The 22,526-nt window shown below is 35.9% G+C and overlaps 1 protein-coding gene across 33 annotated transcripts in view; it reads left to right on the top strand.

Moving 5' to 3' along the window:
- The window catches only part of SOX6 (SRY-box transcription factor 6), a 482,345-nt gene that overhangs the window by 333,717 nt on the left and 126,102 nt on the right, over positions 1–22,526 (top strand). For all 33 annotated transcript variants that reach the window (XR_014585612.1, XR_014585613.1, XR_014585614.1 and 30 more), the window contains one exon: positions 12,951–13,059. Coding sequence is in view for 29 of the 33 variants with exons in the window: in XM_083840231.1 (XP_083696357.1) it covers positions 12,951–13,059 (109 nt within the window). In the remaining 4 variants the exon portion in view is untranslated. The remainder of the gene's footprint in view (positions 1–12,950; positions 13,060–22,526) is intronic.

The following is a 22,526-nucleotide window of genomic DNA, read 5'->3' as shown; positions in this document are numbered from 1 at the left end:
AAGAAATAAGAGTAAGGGAGAGCACAGGTAGGAATATAAAGATCCTGTAGTTTGAATGGTGGATATACTACCAGATGGCTTCAGAGTATATAGCTCTTTCCTTCCTTTTGGCATAATCCCTTTCAGTTCTCCCAATATATAATCATTTGAAATTCCTCTTATGTCTCTGTTTCTAAACCCTAAGAAGAGGCAAACCCAAGCCTTGCTGTTTGCATTCTTCTGATATCAAAGACTCCTATCCCACTGGGGCCCTTAGCCATAGGAGAGGTTTGAGGGAGGGGGAAGACATGTTTTTCCTCCTCCTTAGCTGCTCTACTAGATTGGAGGGTGGGGAGGGGAGAGGGATCGGCAGTAGAATTTAAGGTTCAAAATAGAGGCTAGAATGTGCCTGATGCCTGAGTCCAGCTTGTATACCCACATATCACTGCTTTTGGTTGATGTTGCAACGGGACTGGAGCTGGGTGGAGGCTGGTGCCTGATGATGCAGAGTGCTCATCCTCTCAGGGAGTTTAGGGAGAGCCCTGGTCAGCCTGTTTTTACAGAAGTCTGCACCCTAGAGATACCGTGTGCCATAGCAGACTGTAGAAGGGTATTTTTCTTTATGTATAAAATCTGTGTTGCAGATTTACAGGAAGTATTTATTTATTCTTCCAATTAGCTGAGCCTGAGAATCAGCTAAACAGAGATGGATTTAGAGATCAGCACAATGCAGCAAGATTAAAAAACCCTTTCCATCTGAATTAATGAATTTCAGACTGCTTTTCATAAACTAGTTTTTCAGAAGTCATCTGTGAAAGCTTGTATAAAGAATTTTTAAAGGTAACTTAATGGGATGGAGAAAAGGTTTAAAATTATCTACTGGGGCTGTTGCAGGAGTTATTAAATATTGATTTATTTTGGAGTAAGAATCATACTAAAGAGTGAGGCTTGTAGTCAGATCAATTTATCTAGAATACAAACTGTATAGCTGTATTTAGTACAATGTCAACATGAATCTTAAACAAGTGGATGTGAAAGGTTGAGCATTTAATCTAAATCAGTTGGCTCTCCCAAATCTTCAATAAAAAAAAAAAAAACAACAAACACTCAACATTTCAAACTGAACTGCTCCTAAATGTTTCAGGTGGTTTGTATTTAAAAAAATGCTTAATTTAGTGAGTTCATATTATATCATAACCCTCTCCTGCGCATCATGTTGCAACTAGGAACAAAAATCTATAGTCCAAGTCTTTTCCAAATCTTAAGTTTTTAATACTCCAAACTCTCTTGAAAACCCGATGTAAATCATTCAAGTAATCTGGCAAATAACACTGTAAGCAATTTTCTGCTACTTGCCACTGCTACTGCACTGCCAAGCTTTTGGTCGTAATATAAAAGTTGGCTCAGATTGTACTTAACCAACTAAAACTGATTATGTTCCCTTTTCAGACTTAAATAGATGCCAGCTAGTGGTATTGGCTAAAATATTTTTCAGAATATATAAGTGTACATAGGTCTGCAGTAGGAAATCCTTTATCCAAGTGTGACATCAAAGCAGTGCTTCTCAGATAATTTAAGTGTTACATTTGCTTTTGTTTGTACTGTTTTCTTTAAACATATTCATTAGACAAGAGCAGAGCCTTTAATGTTCCATGACTGAAAAATCCATCAAATAGATTTACGACAGAGGCAGTGTGGCATAACAGCCAGTGGACTGGCCTAATGTTTAGAAGTCCTGGGTGCAGTTCTTAGCTTAATCATTGACGTTCTGGCTAAGCGGAAGATAATGATTTCCCCTCTTGGTGCCTGGCAATACTGTTACCAACTTTTTTTCTGGAATGACTTGGGTTCTACTGCTGCACAGTGGTAGGTATTATGATTGTCTACATATATAGTAGTGAAAGGCTCCAAAATGTTGATTGCTTCCCAGGACATTACTATTCCCTTTCTTGTAAGACATAACTAGAAAATATGAACACAATTATAAAGTATACAAGTATACAAAGGAGTAAGGAAGGTATGAAACAAAAAATTCCCTCTTACTTGCAGATTACATTTGTTCACAGAGTAGCAAAAATCTTCCACTGGAATTGAGGTGTTGGAATGTCCCTTCAGTAAATCGTACGAGCTTTTTGGTGTATGTCATCTGGGGGGTGGGGTTGGGGGGGTGAATGAGGACAGGGAAAAAGAAAAACTTCATTTTAAATGTGGAGAGGTGTATCTAGGACCCAGTCTACACTTACACTGAAAGGCAGGTCAAAAATAGGTCTTAAGTGGGACATAAGTGGCTAATATGCTCTGTGGGTGAAACCTCTATTTTTGAAACTCCCATCCAAAATTGGTTGTTAAGATAAAAGAACATTTTCTGAATTGTCATTGTTGCATTGAGCTGAAGAGTACTTTAATAGATATCTTATGCAGGAATTTAAAACAATCTTTTCATGATAAAACAAAACAAATTTTAAAAAATCATTTTACTTCAAATGAAAAGCTAGAGAATGGATTTTTTTCCAGTAGCGTTAGCTATAGATAACTAGTATTTTTATCTTTGTAAACTGCCGCTGTAAACCCACATTTTTTTTTCAGCCTGTAGATACTCATTTTGCATTTAAGATGGTTTCAGGTGTAAGAGTTTCTGGACTCTGCATGAAAAAAATGCAAAGCCATCAGTTACCCATATAAAGTACCTTCTCTCTTACGTTATTTTGATTTCTGCTTCCTGCATTGAAGAGTTACTCCTTCCTTCAGATGTAAATATCCCCGTTTCCAGGAAGTATGTGGTTGCATGCATTTGCATGCCAGATGTAGAAATGGGAATCTTCATCTTGTTTTATCAGTTGCTTTTTTTGTTTGTTTGTTTTGATAAATGTATAGTGTTCATAAATCAAGTTTGGGCTGTTTTTCCTGGAGTACAAATTTTAAAAATGTAATTTATGAGCAAGTTAGTTCTGGTTGCATTAGAAAGATTTGTAAGTAAATAAGGCAGTTTCACTGGTAGGGAGTTGTTTCTTTGCCTTCAGCTAGCCCATCATTAATGCAAGATCTTGCCCGCTTGCAGGACTGGTTTTCTATTGTTTTATTGCTAAACAAGAATTATTCTCGTCCGTACCCAAAGGCTTTCAACCTTACTGAATAAAAGGGGAAAAGGTGTAAGCAAAGAGGAGAAAGTATCTTAGCCTGTGGAGATGTTGTTTAATGTTTATTTTCAGATTCACTGTGAATGTGCAAGAGCTACACACTTTGGCCCTTATTCAGTGCAGCGCATTAGTCCACACTTACTTTAAGCACATAAGTATTTCCTTGGAGTTTAGTAATGACTATCCCTGCCCTTGTGGCCTGTGTTGCAAAGGAGTGAAGGTGCTCAGCACCTTACAAAGTTAAGGCCTATATAAGGCTGAAAGAATTTGTAACTTGCTCTCTTCTTTTTTTTTTTTTTTTTGTTACTGTTGTTGTTGTTTCTCTTGAATGAAGATTAAAGACAGGAGATAGCTGAGGTGTACATCTATATCATCACAGGCATTAGGTACATCGCACTTGATATTGTAATCATGCAAACAGTAATCGTGCCTTCCTGACATAAACAGTAAGCAGCACATTTTCCTGAGGTTGGAATAATCAGAGAAAAACATGGCAGTGATGGAGCTACAAGAGGCAAAACATCGCATAATGATGTTATTATCATTGTTCCATTGTCACCCGTCCTTATTCTTTAGTGATATGTTTCTTCTCTCTCTGAACATAACAAAAACCACCTGCGTATAAATAGTGTAATATTTAAGCAGCAATCGTAAAATGCAATCTTGGAAAAATATACATAAAATGCTACAAAATGAAAAACAACAACAACAAAACCAAAACAGATTGATAAATACAGAAAAACCCATCCTAATCTATATATGCATGATATGCAATTATATATTTACATACAGCACAAGGCAAAGCATATATCTGAACACAGTAGCATTCAGTGGGATTTTGTTAACTGCCTTGATTGCATTTCTAATTCTAAATACGAATATGAACATTTAAGCCCAAGTGTCTTGTGCATCACCAATTTAAGCTACTTCAGGTGTCTTCTGAAAATGGGATGGAACAGCCATGTCTAGGGGCCTGCATTGCTTATAAACAAAAAGGGTAGGTACACTCAGCAACTCATTCAGAGCATCACTGGCATCTATACCTGAAATATACAACACTATAGATGTTCAAAGATTTCTGTGATAAATGCACAAAACTTAGGTTCAGATTTTCCCCGGGAGTTTAGTTGTTTAATTTAGAAATACATGACAGTAGAGTATGTGAAACATTTGTTTTTAAACCTTTATAGCTATGATTGATGCGTAGAGTAGGAAAATGTATTTATTGTTATTTGATAACTGATTATTGCATCATGTAGTCCATTTTCATCAGTTTTTCCAGTACTGTTTGATCATGTCACAAAACCTGGCATATGCCTTTCATAACTGAAATGGTGGAATGAAAGTATCTATGACAACAACTGTTACGCTTTTAGCTTTTAAAAGTTTAAAATCAAACATATATATGTGTCTGTTTCCATGCACTTATATTCTATATTGTTTATAAAAGAACATCATATTGTTTCTCAAGATGTTTGAGTGGTGCATGTGTGTGTCAGTGTTCTGAATTTTTTTAAGATCTCTCTTGCTCAGATTTGTATGGAGGGCAGCTGAATTTCCTTTGTGCTGTTGAGGTTTGCAGAACACCACAATGACATTGAAATTGGTGACTTCTTTTTTTCCTTTTTTTTTTCCTTTTTTTTTCCTCATTCCAAAAACATTGTTGTCTTGAACCTAGAATAGTTTTTCTGGTTGTTATACTGCTGTGGCTTCTTGCTAAAGCTGTGTTTTCAGCCTGGGGTATATTACTGGATGATTAAGAGAAAAGGGAATTCAGAATTTGAGAACAGGAACTAGATCTCTCATCTTCTAAATTCTGTCCCAGTTCTAATGCATGACAATACTTTTAATGAAATTTAGTCACAAAAGAAAAGTTTGGGGAAGCGTGCACAGATATATGTACACAATCATGGCATTTTGGAAAAATATTCCTGTACGCTTTTATGTCATTTTAATGTCTACGTTTTTAAATACTTTGTGGAAATGGGAACATAAATGGCAAGGTCCAACCATCTTCTAAATTAAACCAAAATATAGCAAAATATCTATTATTATTGTTCTGTTCTATTTATTTTACTGGAGATAAGCTTGGTTTTGACATCTTCTTATGCATTTATTCGCGTAACTCAAATGTTAGAAATATGAATGACCATTCTGAAGGTCCAAGAGTAGCTACTCAATTGCTTGCATTAGTCACTTTAAGGCACAAGAAAAACAGTTTTGCTGGTTCCTGATAGAAGCGTACGTCAGTTGTCATTTGTGATTATTTTCATCTGTCTCTCTCTTAAAACTGCACATGGACGCACTTAGCTAAAAGAAAAATGTATTTTTTTAAATGGGTGCATTCCAATTCTTTCTAGTTACAAGGTACGTAGATTTGGTCTTAAACCATTTACCAGCTCTCCCTTAAATCTAGTGGGCAATACCTGATGTTATAAAAGAAAATTAACTTCTCTCCCTGGAAGGCTTCCAGTTAATCATCTGTGGATGTTGGTCAGGAGGAAAGGGAGCAACAGAGAGAAAGAGGGAATTTCTCTTTGACCCCAACAATTGAACAGCTTACACTCTGGAACATAAGATTTGATTATTTTAGCATGTGTTACTAAAAATGTTATTAACAGTCAAAAAATTATCCAGCTCTTTTAAAAACAAGTGACAGCCCAGGCTTTGGACTCTTTCTGACCTCTAGTGAATTCTGCAGCTGTATTATGCAGTGTTAAGTAGAAACTCCTTTTGTTTGTTTTTCATTTACCAGCTGTTAATTTAATTGATTGTCCATTTGTTTTTCGAGGACTAATGAATTCTCATCAGTCTAAGGTAGAATTCCACAGTTAATGTGATTTTAAAAAAGATCTTTACATTTTGGGTGATGTGTGATTTTACTGTAGACTACTGTATGAGTTTGCTGCTGAAACAAAGAGTTAATCAGAGAGTTCTCAGATACTGCCATGCATCATGCCATTGTGCATGAATAAAAGGTTGGAAACCGCATGAAAGCAGTAGTTGGGTTACCACACAACTGGATATGCTTAAGTCTGAACGCTTCATAACTCTAACTACTGGGGAGTTGCAAACTTATAAATAACCTTGCAATTGGTTAAAACCATATTAAAACCATATGAACAAAGACATAAAGCATTTGGTTAAGGGGGCTCAGTAAGTGCAGTAATCCTGTTGAAAGTAATCTAACCAGGGCAGATCCATAGCTTAGGAGTCCCTGCAAGTGCAGCAATAGTTAAGGGTATGTCAAAACTTCATATGTAGGAGGGCATAATATCCTGCTTAGGTGGAAACATTCGCTATCTGTACTGTTTGCTTTTAAAAAATACTTTAAAAATCATACGCTGCTATTTTTAAAGGCAAGCTTCAGTGCACTGAAATCTGTTAACTTAGTAGTATGTGCTGAATGCTCCCAGTAATCAGGGGATTCATCTAAATCCTTCTTATTTGTTTTCAGAGCTCAGGATGGCTACTGCTCACACTAGCCAGGGGCTCTTGGCATTCTGATTCTTAAAATCAGACTTCTAAAACAATTAGTTAAAGAGAGTGTTTAAAATTAGGCAGTTTGGGTTTGCATTTATCTAATGAGTTTTTGGCCTTTAGCACTCCAGTTTCAAACTTTTTATCTAAACACTTTATGTTTGGATTACTTTGCAATTCTCTATTTTGACTTCTGAACCTGTCTTAGAAGAAGAGTCCATATCATGACCATCACTATGAAATTGTGGTCCTGAAGAACTTTGGAGTTTTTTTTTGCTTGTGATGGGCTTGCATATATGATGCTGTCATGTGGAAGCCAGCCGAGGCTTGTCAGTCAGGGAAAAAATGGTTTAATTCCCTTTTATCTGTTTTTAATCCCTTCCTTCTCAGTCATTCTTTAAGACATAAGAAAATATTTAATAGGAAACCTGAAGACTTTTCTCTCAATTCACCTCTTCAAGCGGGTTGCTTGTTTTGAGGCACTGTAACCTAATACAAACCTCAGTCTGTGGCAGGGATGATAGTCTATGCTGTACATTCAGCATATCAAGGAAGTACTGGAACAGTTTACAAACAATATATGGGCCTTCAAAAACCAAACCCAGCAGTAGGTAGAGGTGAAAATCCACCAAACTGTCCCTCTTAATTTGGTTCCTGAGATCATTCTCTCACATTGGTAGAATTATTGAATTTGTGTATTTCTCTTCCATACGAAAATTGAAAGGTCAGGTTGTATCAATAGCAAAGAAATCAGCACATCCTTTGTCCATGTAACCTGTAAATCAGTAGTTGGAAATGATACACTTTGTATCTTGCAATATCTTAAAATACCACCATTTCTACAATAAGTCAACCCACTTTGCTAACTTAATTTATCACATTTATTGGAGCACCTCCCACTGCTATGCTGTTGAAAACAAGCTCTGGATATTCACCACAAAATTCTAGAAAACCAAAGGCCCTTCTGTGGGGTTGCCATGCTTTTAGTTGTAACAATAATGCAACTATTGTGTTTATCTACTTTGCCATCCAAAGAATTCCAGCAGTTGCATGCCTGCACACCAGTAGGATGATTGACATTGTTGTAATAAGGTTAATGTTTAAACTTCCCACCCATAATAACTAAAATATTCAGAGATAAGGCTGAAAGTTAATTTGTAATTATCCCTGCTGTGCCAAGATGTTGCAAAAGATTCTAAGTGGAGGGTAATTTAACTTTTCAGTCTCAGCTGTTATAAAAAGTAGGAAGAATAAAGCAAAAAGCTTGGGACATTTGTATGTTGACTTTCCAGGGGAGGAAAAAAAAAAAGGTCTTGTGATTCCTCATTATTCAAATTGGGAATAAGTTTCTCTGTGTTTTGTTGAAAATGTGCTTTTGATATTTTGAATATAGTAAGTTGTTTGCCTGTTGTTTACTGTCTATGGTACACGAAGGGAGTAGATAACAGCTAGCAAATAAACCGCTAGAATATTTAGTGTGGAATAACTCAATTGAAATATATTTTATACATAAAGACAACATGTGATAATTATTTGTAGTCATTCTAACTAAACTACTGTCCTCAGAAGAAATAATATCCCTTCAGTCGTATGCTCTGTGGCTTCAGTGAACGACCCATATTAATTCAGTTTCTAGAAACTGGCTCTTTAAATTAATGTTGGTAACTGCTTCCATGCTAGACTGTTGAAATAAAGGGCATTACATCATTGTCCAAACATGTCTACTTAAATAAAAAGTATTTGTTTGCAAAATATATATATATTTTAAATCTTTCACACAACGATCAGCGTGCATGCCATTTTCCATTTCAGCCTAAGCATACATTTCAGATGTGGAAAAAGCAAGCATGTTGAAATAATTTGAGGCATGGGTATAGTCGGATCAGTCTTGGTAATCCAGAAGGGAGGGGTGCCCAGTGTATTATTACATTTCATATATTATTTTTCAAGAGATGGATGCGATCAGTCATCTTCTCGCATATGGTTTGAAAAAAACTTGTCGTGCTGGCAAGTAAACTGTTATTTAAGTACACAATCCACGGTACTACAGAAACAGTTTTGCCAAACTTGTCCAAGTATTCTCACATCCTTAAAGATGGTATAAATATCATTTATAGCAAGCCGTTTACTTCAGACTATATGGAATGCCTTCCTGCTCCCCTGATCTAAGTGTCCCAGTTTGCATTATGGCCTTTATTGCTTCTGTTTGATGGAGTGATCAGTAAAAATTTAATGACACTATAAAATAATAAAAATGTCATTAATTTACCACGGATCTTGGATGCAGTGGTTGTAAAGTTACATTAATAAACAGAATATTTTTTACAACAAAAAGCATTGTTACGTGGGAACGTATAAATAACGCACATAAATTTAAGAGCAATTTTACTGTTAGCACACACATTATTATGGAATAGCCAATAAGTGTATAAAACATAGTATATAAAATTTTATGAAAATATACTGTGCACATCAAAAATTCAGCTTTTATCTAAGTGCAGAGAAAAGCCATTATTGTGTGCTTACTGTTTCATTGCTGTTCTTTCACACGATCACAATTTTACATTTGTTTCTAGTCATTTGAAGTTTGCAGCCTTCTCAGAGGAAAAGACTACTGCTTCTTTTTCCTTTCCTTCTTGCTTTAGTGAATCGTTCTTCCACCTTCCACACGTGAAGAAAGAATTGATTCTTTCTGCCAGAACATGACGGAAAAGTTGCTAATTTAATGCAAAGCTAAAAATAATGCCAAAGGGATTGAAAGGCTTGCTTGGTGACTCTGGAAATAAGGGATAACTATCTGGCAGTCTATCTGTCATCACTGGGGCTGCTCCATCACTGACTGTGATAATATGTGAATATGATGGATGCCACAGCCTTGTGGCTCATAACATTTAACATTCATCAGCTCTCACTAACGGGGGCTTTATAATTTAAATATCTTTATTTAATATGCAACATCTACCTCATACATCATAATTTCAAAGCACTTAGAGAACCAACAGTCCTGCAAGACAGTTGAGCAGACTTTAATTTTTTTCAATAACTTTTACGTTTTCTGCATATTTGTGACTGGCAACGCATAAATAAGTGCCTAATCATATCACAGAATGGAAAATTAAGATATGGCTGTTAAGAATCTTTCCCCTCTTTTTTTGCTCATTTTAGAGATGTGATTATTTTTACTGTATATTCAACATAAACAGAAGCACAAAGGATTTGAATTGTTCTGAGAAGAGCTTTCAGTTTTCCATGTGGACTCCAAATGACTGTGTTGGTCTAGTCATGTGAGAAAAGGTTGTCAGTGCTGTGTCCTAAAACCTTTCTCTAAAATTGTAATGGGAAAACTTAATGTGACGATACAGTGTAAGCTCCATAGCTAGTACAAGCAAACCAAAAACATTCAATATAGAAATCCAAAATGCTTTTTCACAGAAGACAAAACACTTGCACTGTCCAGAGCAGTGCACTTTATTACAAACTCACCAAAATTTTCTGTTAAAGCAAGGGGGATGGAGGTAGCAATATCCAGTAGTCAAGCTACATGTCTGCAAATATAATGCATGTATCGGTAACATATTTATTAGTGTATCAATTTATAGGCATTTACTTTAAATTAAAGTATATTTTTAGTTCATATAGGAATACTATGGACAGAATTAATCTTCCTCTCAGTCCTTGTTCATACTAGGAAACAGGTATATTTTTAAAGGATTATTAGTTTAAACAACTATTCTCCTTAGGATGAACTCAAGACAGGAGCAAAGACAAATCCCTTAAAAAAGGATCGGAACCTAGTGGGATAAGTTTCCTTTCTAATGATAAATTTCATATGAATTTGTTGTATTTCACTGAATTGTAAAGACTAGATAAAAACCTTATTAATATTGGGGAACATTATTCTATTTTTACATTTCTTCTGAGTTTGTCTAATCCCAAAGCAAATATTGATTTTTTTTTTTATAATCACTGTGATTATTTTCAATAAAAAGCAAGCAAAGAAATGACTTCAAAAGGCATTTCAAACATTTAAATAGCTTTGTTACAGCTTTTCATGAATTTGAAAGAGGAGGTTATGAAAGAACTACAAGTACATCTCCTTTGTTTGACAAGAGCAGGTATTTTTATGGTATAAGTGCTTTTGTTTTACTGTTCCTGAACCTTATCATGTAATTCTCCCTTTTCTCCTTCCATGTCAAAATATTGATATTTTTCAGAAACTTTTTTTTCTTCCTTTCTTTTTCAACAGAATATTTTCTGGTAAAATCAAAGAGAATGAATGACTAGAAAGATATTTCAAATATGCATATTGATATGTAGCAGAGTCTGTTGATTTTTGTAGCAGAAAGGTATTTCTCCGTCTTCTGAAACACACTTAAAGGCTGTTCTTCCAAGAATACTGCAGGTGCTGTGTTAACATCCTTAAGAAAAAGCTTTTAGTGCAAATGTTTTGGAAGAGACAATATATGTGCCAAAAGCTGTTTTCTTAGTACTGATCTTTGTTTTTATCTCAACTGCAAATCAGCCTTTTGCAATGGAACGCAGAATCCTTGACAAACTTATTTTTTATTCTGTCTACTAGTAAAACAGATCCCATCCTGATGATTCAGGTGTATTGTTACATTGCACAACATCTTTCAGTACAATATTAGAACTCAAGTATTACAGTTCTTTTCTGTACTCACATTTCATTTGTATCTCTTTCTTTACTCTGTGAGTTTCTTTGTATGCGTAAGCTCCTTCATCAGCCACAGATTTAACAGAGGAAAATAAGTTATGAAGTTAACCAAATATAAAATGCAGAGATATTTTGTTAGATGATTGAAAGATTCTGTGAAACTTCTTTTAGAAATGCAATTAGTACCTGAAATGCCTTAGCTGCATGTTGTAGCAAATCCAGTGTCAAATTTTTGCTTTCTTTTTTTCCTCTGCAAATTAAAAGAAAATAATAATAATCCATGATTGGAGCAATCAAAAGAATGGGGATTCAAAAGAATTCCTGAATTATTTGGTAATGGGATTTTATTACTGAAATATATTCCTAAAATATAATGATAACACAAATAAATATTTGGAGGTGGAATAAATGAGAAGTCAAGGCCATCAAGGAGGATTGATTCTTAAGAACATTTCCAAGCTTCTAACCATCTTGCAGGAGAGAAACTCATAATCTTTTACGTCTAGCATGCACAGCACAGAACTAGGTCATTGAACAATAGACTGAACAGCAACCAGCACTCTACTTCTGCATAATGCATTAAGTATAACATGGAGAAACTGTTCGTAGAGCTGAAAGCTGGTATTTCATGTCTGTAAATTCAAGCTGACATGACATTTAATATTGTTTCATAGTAATGAACAACAAGGTTTCATTCATTCACAAGTACAACATAATGCCAAGTTTAGTCTGAAGAGGTAACAACAAGGCAAGAGGGAAAACATGTTATGTTCCTTCAAATGAGAATGCTAAATTAATGATAACCATTGAATGCTTTGCTACTGATACACAGCACTACAGAGACTGCTATTGTGAGACAATACTACACTGTCAATTGTAGTGACCTTGTCCAGTAGTTGACTGAAGAACTGGGTTAACACACAAAATACCTTTCAGTTACCAGTACCAGCATTCCTATGCAGGTCTCCAGCTCTCAAAAGCTTTGTGTTTTTCTAGAAGCGAGCACTCCCTTTCTTTTTCTTTTGTTTTCTTTCTTTTTTTTTTTTTTAATCTCCTTAGGTTCCCTTTCTACTAAAGGTACAATTTAAATTCCTAGACAAAATAATAGTATCAGTTCTGTCATCTATTATTCCTTCTTTCAAATACTTGTCTTTGAAAAACTCTTGCATAAAATTCAGACTTGTGTTTTCTCAGAGGTATGATTGCTAACTTGAATCTCATAGTGGAAAAAAAGTGCTTTTTCCATTAAATTAGCAGTATATTTTAATATAAACTCTTCTTTCAACTTCTGAATTTTCATGTCTCCCAAATGTTGATTGTCTTTTCTAGTTTAAGTTAGAAAATAAGTGGAAAGGCAAAGTGAGCAGCATCAGTCGGCGCTGTTCCCTGCCAAGAGTGTTTTGTATTTGCATGTACAATCATTTATGCATTATGGCAGTGCAGATCAAAATAATTTCAAAGCTTCTGTATATGTTTCACATTTAAAAACTGATTTTCATAAATGCAAACATTCAGAATCTGTAAAAAAAAATAGTCCCTGTGTAAAATTTCTAATTAAATGCATTCGTTATTTATTTGTATTTAGAAAATAAGGCATGTATCAGTGTATACATACATGTACAGGCTCACAATGAGATATAAAATATTTAGGCATTAAGACTGCTTCTGTTCTTTTCCAGGAAAGAACGAGGTTTGAGAATTTAGGCCCCCAGTTAACAGGGAAACCCAATGAAGATGGAAAACTGGGCCCTGGTGTCATTGATCTTACAAGGCCAGAAGATGCAGAAGGTGAGTTGCAATTTTGACTGTGGGTTACTGACCACTGCATCACAGAATGGTTGTGTATCTGAAATGCTGCTAATGTCATAGGTGCTGTCTAGCTTATATCTCAGGGTAGCATTTTATGAGCGTTTTTGTGAGATTGTAATAACTCCATAGCAAAGGGCAGATACATGAAAAATACTGCATTGCATTTATACTCTAAGCCTTCCTACAACATAGCTGTTTTTTCCCCAGCAGCTGTCAAATAAGTGCTTACGTTTTATGCAACTAATAAAAATGTAGGGGACACTGAGAAAATTATCTCAGAAAGGCAGTATATACATGTATATACTATGTACACATGTATATATATGTATATGTGTACTATGTATACATGTATATAGGCAGTATATACTTTGACCAGTTTTTAAGGATTTAGCAGCTTTGGAGAAAGTTAGAGCTCTTTAAGAAGTCTGTCAACCAGTGCACTCACAAACTATTCAAGATATAGCAAGCACACTTCTATGGACAGACAGCTGTCAAGTGAAAATGTAAAAATATTTCACATTTTCTATATGAATGCCTTATACATGATACAAACCTTCAGTGCATTTGTACTGATTTCAGTGAGAGTTCAGTATATCATGCATTGCAGGATCAAGCTACAGATGGAAATCAGTGTTTCTCAAGACTGAGTTTAACCTCTACCTTATCATACATTGGAAGAGAACATATAGGTAGATACCAACCCTACCAGTGACTGTAGTAAGATTAACCTACCATTCAGTTAGCAAAAAATGCAAATTTCCCTCCTGCTTTTACTTTTTTTCTGTTTTTTTAACTTCACAAATTGTAGTTATGCCACTGTTCTTCAGCAAAAAGGTTAAAATATCTTTTTTTTTTTCTGTTAATATCCAAACATTTCACAAGTTATCAGTTTGATTTATTCTTGGATCAAAAGAACAGGACCAATAAGCTCATGCCTGTTGACCAATAGGGCTTTTTTTCAAAGTATTCTTGAAATACAGAGACAGAATTTGCCTGATTAAAAAACATTAATATTTTCTGTGTAGAGAAGTACTCCTCTGACCACAGATTCTGTTCTGTCTCTCTGTGACCCAGAAATAAATGGTCCAGATAAGGCCCCTTCAGTTTGAAGTCTGAAAAATAACAATTGTTATTTTATTTCATTTCATTTCATTTTATTTCATTTTATTTTATTTTTATGTACAAATAGTGCATGATATGTCTGTGATAAAACACCTTAGAGTCCTGATTCTCCTTGCTTGCCAGCTGACGTACGTTATCTTCAATCAGTTCTTGGGCAAACCTAAAGAGCCTTGGACAAGGACATACACTCAATGGAGACAGTGCAAGTTCAGATCCAAGATGTTCCTTGGATCCTTGTTCCTGTATTGACTCATCCATACAAAGGAATAGTAAAATTCAGATTTATTTCAGCAAAACATTCCTACTTATTGGTTTAAAATCATGACTAGCTTGTCAGGTGGAACTGACACATACCACGAGAACATGCTTACATGATTTTTGCTAAACAATTGTTTTAAAGTAATTGTTTTAAAGTTTAAATTTTTCATAGTCAAGATTTCTGGTCTCCATAACAGTAAGATGACTAAAGGTCATCAACTATTTATTAAAAATAATATTTGTTAGAAGGCTATCATCTTGATGAAACATTTCAGATTTTCCCAGTATATATAAATTGATCATTATAAAATCAGTAATTTCCAGATTCTCATTTTTAGGGAGCTACTATTTCTAAGAGTCATTTGCTCGTACTTAATTGGATGTGGTTTAAACAGAAAAATAATGGACAGACTATAGTTAAGAAATAACTTTCAGACAGGTGTTTTGCAATGTTCTTTTTCTGGAAAAAGGACTTAGGAGATACATGGGACTTTCAAAAGTACTTATTGACTAATCGGTTATTTATAAACTGCTTTGAGAAGATATTCCCGTCCTGCTGCAACTTCTCATATTTCAACATGTAGAAGAGTATTTTTTTCCTCAGTTGGGATGAAAAGTGACTACAGGATACTTATAGATACGCAGTTACAGATTCCTATGACATAAAGTTCCTGCTAACTCTCTGGGTTTAACTCATTTCCTTCAATTCAACCTTTCTCTTTCTAGTGTCCTTAATTTAGTATCCTGGTACACCTCACAGTACTGACAGCCCTTCTTGTTACTGGATAGTGCAGAACGAAGCTTTGACATATGTAGTAACCCAAGCTACAGTGATGTGTGCCAGTTTAAGGACAGTGCTCATGTCTTTCTAGAGCTGGTGGGGCAGTTTGGGGAATGGTGTGTTGCTGCATGGGAAATCTGAGTTCATGAATGGATTCGGATTTCCATACTTTGTTTAGCAGCCAAGAGATGTCTCTGGAAAAGATGTGTTCGGCGAATACCACTGCTGAGCTGAGAAAAAAACGTTGGCAGCATTTCAAAACTGAGCTATTTATTTGACCTTCCAGTTGTAGACAAGGTGAACTCAGATATTAGATAGATATAAAAAAGACCTTCAAAATACCACCCAAGTTTTGCCGCTCATCTTTGGCAAGTTAGATAGGAGATAACACTTCTAACGTGGCATCTCTTAGAGTGGAAGTCCATTGGAAAGAGTGCTGCTGAAATGTCAGCAGTTGAATTATGGCCTCTGATGCTTTGTACCGTGCTACAGGCTCTGTTCATTTTCAAAAATATTAATGTTTCTTCCCAATCATCATGAAGCTGTTACAGATCTTCCTAGGTTTGCTAGGTCACAAAGTTTTTTATAAAAAACTGGCACTGCCAGTATTTTGTGCTTGTGTACGTGCGTCTGTTTAAATGTTGGGTTACTAATAAACTTGACAACTTACTCTTCTGCCTCCTCTAGATGAAGACAACCTTGTTGCACTGTGGTGTGCTGCCAAAGTCACAATCTCAACTGAATGTCAAAGTTTCCTACTAACCATCATCATAACCTTTTAAGACCTGGTGTGTTTCTTCACACACCTTCTTTTCTGTTCTGTCATTGTTACTTTTAATCTTTTTTTTTTCTTAGTATATTTTTAAGTGCACATTGCTGTAGACAACATTAGATAATACTTACCTGTTTTGTTGTATGCTTTTACACAGTCATACAGAAAATAAACATTTCTGAAGTAACATATTGGTGGCCAACTTTTGACCCCACTTTCTTTCTTCATCATCCAGATCTATGAGGTTCAAGTGCATTTGTGATAGAGTGCATGGCTATTATGTCTGTCAGATTACTCCCATCACCAGAATTTTCAAACTTCAGAATTGTGAAATATACTACACTTAGAAAAGATATATTAACTACTTGTAGATGGCTTTTTTTTTTCTTTTTTTCTCTACAGTCTTGTTCCCAAGACAGGGAGTCCAAATTTAGTCCTACTGATGGTCATAAACTGTGGGGAAGTGCAATTTGAACTGCATCCTACCCCCTTGCTAATCTATACCAAGGGAGCTCTGATGGAGTGCAGTTCCACTCCCTGCCTACCTGCACACCTGCATTTCCAAAGGAAACTAAGTGTGCAGAGGCATGGTACATGTCTGTCTCATCCCAGCATGCAGCTGAGACACATGAGATCTGGGAAGTGCTCCTGGGTACCATAGCTTTGACATAGCTTTTAAGCTTCAAGTAATTTGTTACAAGAAATATCAGCAAACTTTTGTGTTTATGGAATGCCTTTGTAATAGTATCTTGCAATGATTTCTCCCGACTCTTTATATCTTATCTATGGTATATGTCAGTGATCTGACTTTGACAGGATCCTAGCTACATTTTCCTTTAATCCTAGGAGTGCTTGTGGTATTTGATCAGAAGCTGAAGCTACATGCGTAATTTTTAAATCATGAATTAGAAGACAGGTCTTAAAATTCCCTACATTTGGCTTTATGCAATTATAAGACATAAATATGAAAGGATACTACAGAATGAACTTTAGGACCTAGACTTCTTGTCCCTGCTCAGTGTGTGAAACTTCTTTTAGACTAAGGGTAACCAGGTGTCCTTACAGAGATTAATTAGCATATAAAGTTGTATTCTAAACTAGTGTTACTCACAATGACCTATCTGTCATCTGAATGGAGGCCTGAGAATCATCTGTAAGAGTTTTATATTAAATATGACATAAACCAACATCTCTATTACTTTCTTAGCCACCAGCAGGATTGGGCTAACTATATTAAAAACCATTCTCAGACTGTATTCAAAAACATTGCTATTGACTGTGACTCTATTTGATGAATAATCCCCAGCTCTTACAGTTGTATCATTACCTGGAAATCTGAGTTGTCCTGTTAAAATGTGTGATTCAATTGTAGCTGGCAAAATTAAAAACCATGTTTTGAGAGCCTCATAAATACTCAGCAACTGGTATGCAAAATTATAAGAAACAGCCAATTACAGAACTAAGCAAGATTTTTTTCTCCAAACTTCATCATTTTAAAGGAAACATCATTCTTTCTGTAGGCTGCTTCATAACTTTGAGAATTTGAGATTGTCAGTATTGAAGAATTGCTAACTATCATGGATGCACCAAGACAGCTTTGAATCTGTCTTTAGCTAAAACTCCTCTATGAACATGACTGACATGTATTAACTGATCAGAGTGTGGTAGAATATAGTCAGGAGTCATTGGTGAGCCCTTGCTAAATTCTAGGTGGAGGAACCTAAAATAGTTACTTCTTTTACTTGAGAAGATTGGATGATCTGAATACTTTTTCTTGGTTCTAGTTCTAAAACAGAAACTCCTCTCATAGATGCACAGCTTTGGTGATAGTGCTGCTTCTTTTGAATCACATACACCTCGTGCTTGTAGAATGTGCTCTATGTTTATAGATTTTTCTATTTTTTGTACTTACAGTCCAATGCTATGGAAAATCTGTAGGAAGTATGTTAAGATTTTGCTTTGTAGTAGATAGTAATCTGCAGAATAGAACTAATGTTCCTGTTGACAATTACTGATTTTACCATAGCTCAGGTTGCAGTAGGGTTTCCTTCAGCAATCGTAGGGATTCATATTCCATCAAGACCTGATTGTAAAGCCTGCCAAAGAATTGGATGTTAATATATGGTTTTCTTAATTGTATCCTGAACAACATCTGAATGTTATTGTTTTGCCACTGTCTCACTATGTGATTTTGTAAAAGAGAAATAACTTCTGTATGTCCCATTTTCCAATGCGAAAAATCAGTTGCGCTGTAAAGCTAAATTCAATTTTAAAAAGCAACTGGAAATAGATGAAAATGCCATATTAGCTCTAACATTTAGTTCCAAGTTCAGTGTTCATTTGTGTTTATACATTAGAGTCAGGGGCTTGCGAGTTAAATATTTGGCCTCAGAGTTTGCCATATGGGACAATGCACACAAAGCCCTTTTCTTCTGAGTCCTGTTTTAATGTTTTCATTTGTTCTATTTCTTATGCGGTAGTCTTCCTGATTCTGTAAACTTTGTTTAGCACTTGCTGCTTCTTCCTCTGAAACTAATCTGTCAGAGTATGCTAATTATGGTCCATAGTTTTGAGGGATAGGTCCATCCCTGCTCGTTGAGATAAAAAGAATTTTAAAATTAGCTGTCTATATTCTTTATCTATGTACTTACTTCATCCTTGTTTTAGATTATTACTTTTCAAAATCTCCCAAAGGATCAGCTTTGCTATGAGCATAGATGTTGAGTCAGTCATTAAGATGTATCATGGAGTTCCCAATCTGGGCTTGGTACCAGCCTGTCTTCTAGTCCAGTTAATTGACTTAGTGCCCGTGTCCTCATTAGTGCCTCTGTCCTCCCTTTCACTGCCTGCCATCTCTTTAATTTGTAAATTCCTTGGTTTAAGATTGTGTTTTTCTATATTCTCACCGTTTGAGGTGATTTAGCTTTAAGCCTTATCTGTTTGATCATGGTATCTTTGACCATTCATCAGGTAGGCTGAATGCAAGCCAAATGGGGACTGTGCACTGCATAACCATCGGTAATAGGCTACCTGCAGTAGTAAGCCCTAGCTTGATCTCACTAATTCTAGTTCAGATATACTCAGGTTTTGTTTTGAACCTGATTTTGGACCTGAACCAAAGCTCACCTTTGCTTTTAAATGAACATATTTCTATCCAATAATAAGCATAAGAATCTGGTTCTGCAGCATTTCAGACAGTGTATTTGCTGTCCAGCATACAAAGTCAATGAATTGTTCAATATTTGCAGCAGTTACAGCAGTCACTCTTTTTATGTCCATCTCATTCAGATTTGACTTGGGCTAGCCACATTGCAAGGCATTTTGTAGCACAGCAAGAGATTATGCCTGCCCAAAAGCAAGGGAAATTGGATGGCTAAGAAAGAAAGAAAGAGTGTTAGGAATCCTCACAGATTTTACCCACTTCCAGAATACAGTGAGCAGATGAGTGGTTGCAATGGCAGAAGCAGCAGTGAACGTGGAATCACTGAGGTATATGTGGAGGAGAGGAATGAGCTAACTTGGGGGGGAACACAAGGAGTCTTTGCAGTGTCTTGATAGCCTTTGATAGTGCCTTGGCCTCATGAGAAAAACATGAAAAAAGAACCAATAAAAGGACTACAACGCTGATACCTAAGGGTGAGGAGAAACTGCCACTTTGTACAGCTCCAAATTTCTGACCATCTGTCAAACCTCATTTCTGATATCCAGGCACTAGAGCAGACATTGTGACAGGTGTCTGGATTTTAAAAATCTCTTCAGTAAAAAACAAAACAAAACAAAACATCAATCCTTTCTTAAAGGAACACCTCTACCATATGCTCCAAGCTTCAACATGCTCATATATACCCAACAGTAAATAAATGCTAAATGCTTATACAAACGGGTGAGACAGGTCCTTATTAACTCCAGAGAAGGTCGACTTTGATCGGCTGAAGAGGTAGGTGAAAGGGAACCATATTTTTGCAGGCAGATCAATCCTGGCAGGCTGCCAACACAGTCCAAGCATGTGAGGTAACTTGTTTAACACCCTCCTATGCAGAGGTGTAAACAGAAGGTAGTAAACGCGTGACAAAGCATAGCCTACTTTTGTGACAGTGCTTCATAAATACTGGAGGAAAGAATGCCTCTCCACGCCAGTATTTGTCGCACATAAATATTTGTAATAGTTGCTATGGCAGTTGAGAAGGGAAAGATGAAAATCAGAAAACAGTGAAAGCTGTCTGAAAATAAAGAAGTGTTTCCAGAGCGAATGCAGTAAGCTCAAGTAGTGGAATTTTTATTCCCCCCCTATTCTTGTTATAGGTCTTAAAAACAAAATCTCATAAGTTTATCTTTATTATTTAAAGATAAAATAACTTCTTAACATCTTGGTTAATTAGAACAGATGCGAAAAGGTGGCTTTCATTAAATGTGGTTGCCATTTTTAACACATAAGAAACTATTTGATTATGCCTGAAACTTCAGTGATACGCTCAAATTTTTCAGAATAACTCATAACAGATCAGGAATCTGTGATAAAGTACTTAGGCACAGTATTTCAGTTGTGTTGGATGAGATTCAGCGCCTCAGTCCTGGAGTAACTCAGTGTCTGCAGATGGGATAGGAATAAGCCCTTCTGTCGTTAAGAACCATCCCATCACTTTTCTGATGGTAACCACTTTATGAATCTTCTTGTTGCCAGCATCCCTGTAATATTTTACAGAGGGAACTCCCACTATGAGTACTGAAAAATCTGAGCTGAGGGCTGAGGGTGTGCGGACTGATTTTCCCATTGCATTGAAACCTACTCCTCTCAAGATACTAATATTAAACGTATAGTATGCTTCTCACTTTCAGCATAATAAATCTGGATGTCTTCCACAAGTATTACCTTTTGATTTTCAACTGTCTGAGGTATTTTTTTCCTACTGCTAAATATCAGGCTTTCTCGTTTGCTGTTTCTATGTTACAGTAATTGATTCTTTAGAATAGCACCTTTTTTAAAAAAAATTGTAGCTAGAATTTCTAATGTGCAATCACTGTTACAATGCCCAGAGTTTTGTTCAGGGGTGCCCATTAGCACAGTTACACTTAAGGGCTTGTCACAGTTTCCATGATATAATAAAACATTGTTTTCAGGAATTTAGAACAAGGCTGTAAAAAGTAACTGTGGGCTGCAGTTTTACACAAGAAAATCTTCGCCCATGAGAAAATTACTGTCACAAATCCTGAAAGCATCAGTCAGTTTGCTTAGCTATTTTTAAGTGGAGTAAGTGAAAAATTCAATATATTAGCTCAGTGGTTTAAAACATTTTTTTCACACTCTGGAGTTCATGTACAGCTATCACAGATGTCAAAAAAACCATGGTACTGATGCTTAGCTCTGTACACATCTTTGTGTTGCTCCAATATTGCCAAAGGACATCAAAGCTGCTTAAAATAATGTGAAATTTTCAGGTACAAGTGAATTGTCGGTTGATGGAGAAAGGCACCATCATGCTGCATGGAGGAGGGAGGAATCTTGCACTTTTTTCATACTTTCTTGAGCAGTAGGAGCAGGGCAGAAATATGAATACATTAAGAAAAGAGCATTGTATATTCAGGCTAAGCATGAGCAATGGATACAGCTTCCAGACAAGCAGTCTTCTTTGTACAACTGTCTATTTTTTCTGAATTTACACTGTACCATTTTCTCCCCCAGGAACCTCAGTATCTCAGCAATTGACAAGTGTTTAAGAGCATCTGCTTTTCTTCCACATAGATATGCCAAGTATCTAAGCAAGCCTTTAGTGCAGAAGTTAGTAGCAAGGGGAAAATATTTTCTTCATTTGTATTTTGATTTAATTTTAGAGAATCAGTGGTCCAAAATGTGTCTGGGGTGGGCATTACAGTACCTTCACAGCTTTTGCAAATATTCGATTGTTATCGTTTCAATTGGGCAGATATAGTTTCACAGGAAGCTGTGAAGAAAAGCTGTGCTTCCTGTGAGATTTTTCACATAAGTGCCTATTTCATGGCAAATCCCTCTTTTTTTTTTTTTTTTTTAATTTTCCAAATCAGATAATTGTGGCAACATATTTGGTCATGCCATTGCCCTATTTGTAAAAGTGTCTTCCTGGCTTCACTTACAAATCCCAAATATGCAGGTGCAGCATATTTGAAAAATTAGCCTTAAGAGTTTTTCCTAACATTTATTATTACTCATGAACTTAGAGCTCCTGTTATCATGCTGGTTTTGTTTCTCTCCCTTCATGACGTATTATTTACTAATTATTAATTTTTGTAATATCAGCACCCCATATGAATGGCAAGAAGAAACGGCATGTGCATACCCTAGCCCTAGGTCCTTGCAATCTAATTACTGACATTATATGGCAAGTGAGAACAGTAAACACTGGGTGGAAGGGAATTAGTTATACTGATATACAGAATGATGTTGCATATGCTAGAAGGTGCCAAAGTCAACTGCAGATTTAACCCAGGAAATGGGTCGCTAATGCAGTGATTCTAACACATTAAAACCTTTTGCAAGGT

Source organism: Anser anser, assembly GCF_964211835.1.
Source record: "Anser anser genome assembly, chromosome: 5".
In the NCBI taxonomy this organism is placed as follows: domain Eukaryota; kingdom Metazoa; phylum Chordata; class Aves; order Anseriformes; family Anatidae; genus Anser; species Anser anser.
Note: the sequence above shows the minus strand (reverse complement) of the source record. Positions and strands in the feature narration are given on the sequence as shown.